The 4321-nt window shown below is 33.3% G+C and overlaps 1 protein-coding gene across 1 annotated transcript; it reads left to right on the plus strand.

Annotated features, from left to right (window-relative positions):
- The first annotated feature begins 971 nt into the window (after positions 1 to 971).
- On the plus strand, positions 972 to 2012 carry LOC127097945 (basic blue protein). Its single transcript, XM_051036443.1, has 2 exons — positions 972 to 1221; positions 1588 to 2012. Exons 1-2 carry the CDS (start codon positions 1035 to 1037, stop codon positions 1947 to 1949), a joined length of 549 nt encoding a protein of 182 aa, XP_050892400.1. The 5' UTR covers positions 972 to 1034; the 3' UTR covers positions 1950 to 2012.
- The last annotated feature ends 2309 nt before the right edge of the window (positions 2013 to 4321 follow it).

Genomic DNA, 4321 nt, shown 5'->3' on the forward strand with positions numbered 1-4321 from the left:
AGACCTTTATCTTCAAATGATTATGGTGATGGTGACAATGATGAACTCCTCAACGACGATTGCTGCCGATTGATCTTGACAGTGGAAGATGTATTTACAAATACTCTAATGAATAAGTTAGTAAAGACCTTGAGCATCAAGTTATAAAGTTTTAGAATAACGTGTAATTAAGTATAAATCATTCGTTAAACTTTAGCGTTATGGTTTAGGGTTTAGAGATCCTAAAACATTCTTTGGGACAATAATCTCGTGGAATAACAATCGAGGGATCTTACCATTTATTTCTAACAAATCGTAGGAGGCCATTAAGCCTATATCTCATGCATCTTTAGACTAGTGTCTATTTTCTGATCCGTCATATCTTTTGAGATCCAATTCGTTGACTTTCAAATGGATTGAAATTGACTTAGTGCTAAGACCCATTATGAAACAAGCATCTTATGAATGGTGAAGTTAAATTATCAAAATCCATGTAAAAAATAAAATAGTATTTTTTTAATAAGTCCGTTTTTCTCTCTTAAGAATACCGGGACCTAAATAAGTTGTTGGGCATTTTATGGATTGTTATTAAAATTAAAAGTACTTGTTGCTACTCCACCAAGTATAATCAAGTCATGAGTGACATCTTATCTTGGGTTCAACTGGCAGCTATATTATTCAATAAGGATTTTCGACAAATTTTCTTAAAAAATAGTATTTGTACAGAAAATTTTACTAATGTTTGGCAAAACAGAAAATATGATAACTTGGCTTATCTTGGGTGTGAAGTTAATAATCATTTCAGCTAGGTCTCTCCTTCCAACTTTGAAAGTGTAAAACCTAATCATGTTTTTGGGTCCATTAGGCACTTTTGTATTTTGTTAAGCAAAGTTTTAAATGTGTCAATATCAATATTTAATTTGAGGTTGATAATTTGACCAAATGGTCTTCCATATTTGAGCTGTTTCTTCAAACACAAGCAAACTTGTGAAAGTACCAACTCATCCTTATTTCATCCACTTTCCATCATCACATCTTCTTACTTTTTCAGAGAAATGGGGGTCACACTTTTTTTCAAAAACTGTACCTTCATACTCTCAATTCTTATTTTACTTTGTTGTTTTTTCTTGAAATGTATCATGGCTAGTGTTTATGCTGTTGGTGATGAAGATCAATGGAGTAGCCAAACAAATTATGCTACATGGGCAGACAAACACAACTTTAGCCTTGGAGATGTTCTTGGTATTTCTCTACTCAATCTTTACTTAATTATTGTATTTGAATTAGGGCATATTTGTTTGAGTTTCTTTTAAATGATTTTTATATGTTCTATATTTTTGTTAAAAAAAACCTATTATTAAGAATTTTTTATATAAAATTCAAATAAAAAATTAGTTTAAATAATTATTCTTAAAATATTATACATTTCATCTTTTTACTATAAATTTTTTGAATATATATTTTTTTAAAATCAATTCAAATATAAAAAAAATTGATTTTTTTTTTCATATTTTAAACAATATTTTCATAAAAATCATTTAAAAAAAATCTATCTTTGAATGTTTTGACATTAGATTACAAATAACTTTTGATGTTGTATTGGTGTAGTTTTCAAGTATGTGAAGGGGCAACATAATGTGTATGAAGTGAGAGAGAATACTTTTAGATCATGTGAAACAAGTAGTGGAGTATTGGCCAAGTATGAGAGTGGAGAAGATCAAGTGGTTCTCAATAAGGTGAAGAAATATTGGTTCATTTGTAATATAGTAGGACATTGTCTTGGAGGAATGAGGTTTGGAATTGAAGTGAAAGAAGATAGCAACAATGTAATTAGTTCCATGGATGGTGGATTAAATCAAAATATTCAACCAACTCCATTGGAGAATTCTTGTATTTCTCAAAGATGGAGCGTGGTTGAGAAGTTCTTTCCTTTTGGAATTGGATTATTATTGTTCAATTTGTATTTTTGATTAAGACTTTGGTTAGGTATGTGGACTTGTTGTTTTATATTTATTTTTGTATATTGTGATTTTTGTTGTCTTGTCTTTACCCTTTTGGTTTTTGAAAAAAAAAAGAAAAAAAGAAAAGGGATTTTGAGATATGAAATCCAACAAAATTTGATCGAAGTAAGTAAGGTCTTTGGCTAAAAAATTCAAGTTTTCTTGAACATATCGCATTTTTATATGATAATAGTTAAAAATCCGTGCCACACATGTAAATTAATTTTGTTTCGTTTCGACCAAAGTTTCAAATAGACTGCCCCACCATCGAAAGTTCAATTTAGAATTATCTTTATAAGAGAGCAATGAATAAGTATATTCTCGCAAGAAGACTGCATATTAGATTCGAGTTTAATTAGACGATCTCCCGCACCTTAAGTCGGATTAAAAAAAGACAACTTGAATTGTCTATCATATGTAACTTGGCACGCGTTATAATATGTATTCATTCATTCACTTTTGTAAAGTCACATCTCTATGATTTTAATGATACGAGTGTTGAAGTGCTAACCTTTTAGGTGTACCCCTGCTCCAATGTATTAAAGACGCGTACCACCGTATCAGAAGAACTCATTCTCTTTAAATCACCGATCTTCTATTTTGCACTAGGATAATGATGCAATATGTGGAAATCAAATTCGGATTCCTGTGAAATTCCATATTGAATTCACCAAGTCCTTAGCATCACACAATTCCATCAACGATATCGTTGGTTGACAATGGCAACCTTCGAACTTGTTACCAAAATCACCACCTAGGTTTCGGCGTTAGAAACATCGCTAAACCATGTCGTTTCCTTAATCACCGGAGGATCCTCCAACTTGAAAAAGTTAGTCAAGAGACCTGTGTAGAAGAATGCCCCAAAATCGCAGACGATCGAAGGAGAAACAAAGGACGAGAGACTGATCATAGGGTTTTGAGACAACACAAAAGTAGATGGAGTTTCTAACAAAGTTCTTCCGCTAGTGATAACCTCTACTATAATAAATCACACGGTACCAAGGATTTTGATTGACGTCAAAAGTTCATGCAACGTCATGTACGCGACCTTTTTCAAGGAGTTAATAAAAAAGAGTTTGTCGCCCTACAAGAGCATGGATCTTCAGGCGTTCAATGATTCCATAACCCACTTTTGTGGTAACATAGAGTTACCAGCCGCGTTTGAAAAAGAAGAGTCCGAAAGAATCTGTCGTTGCAACCTAGGAAGACCTTCCTTTTTGGCACTTGACATAGTCGCTTCAACCATCCACCTAAAGATGAAATACCATAACGACCTCAACGAACTAGTTACCATCCAATATGATCTATTCGGATCCCGCTTGATACCTAAGACTTGCTAAAAGATCCAATGTCAACCACCATCCTACCTGAGAGAAGAATGAGAAGGGTCGTCACCCTTATCATCAACGCCCCAAATTTTGATTCACACAAAGATGAAATTATGCTTGAAGGTGAGTTCCACCTCCCATTTTAGGAAAAGATTAAGACTCTAAGGATGACTCTAGATGGAAAGTTCAAATCCATGTAACTCGAAGATAACCAGGCAAAACCATCAAGATAGAAGCTGGTCTACCAAACCTAGTGAAAAGACCTCATTCGGTGCCTTAGATCCAACGCAAACCTTTTTCGATATCACTATACAAAATGCTTGGTATTGATCCAAATGTGGCTTGCCATAAGTTGGATCTTGACCCCTCTATCAAATATGTAGCCCCAAAAAGGAGATAGGCCGATGCCACTAGGAGTACGATTCAAGGTCTACTATAGACCAATTTCATTTTCGAGTAGAAATACACTGAATGTCTATCTTACATTGTCTATGTTAAAAAATCATAAGGCAAATGAAGGATTTGCGTAATTTATACCGACCTTAACCGGGATTGCCCCAATGATTTATATCCTCTTTCTAACATTGATAAATTGGCTAATAATTTATCCGAGTACAAACAACAATCATTTATGGATGTCTATTTCAGTTACAATCAAATTTCTATCCATGAGGTAGATAAAGACAATATTACTTTCATGATAGAGCATGCAAATTACCAATATAACATCGTGTTCTTTGGCCCAAAGAACGCATGTGTTATGTATCAGAATGATGAATAAGATTTTTGAAGAGGAAATCAGAGAGACTTTAGAAGTTTACATGGTAATATGATCGTAAAACCCAACAAAGATAAATTGCATGAAAAACATCTCACCAATGTATTCAAACGAGTTCAGAATTTTAACATGAGACTTAATCCAAAGAAATGCACCTTTGGGATCAAAGATAGAAATTTCCTTGGCTTTCACTTAATAGAGATGGGAATAGAAGCCAACCGTGATAAACATGAAGA

The sequence above is a fragment of the Lathyrus oleraceus genome, chromosome 6, assembly GCF_024323335.1.
Source record: "Lathyrus oleraceus cultivar Zhongwan6 chromosome 6, CAAS_Psat_ZW6_1.0, whole genome shotgun sequence".
Lineage (NCBI taxonomy): Eukaryota > Viridiplantae > Streptophyta > Magnoliopsida > Fabales > Fabaceae > Lathyrus > Lathyrus oleraceus.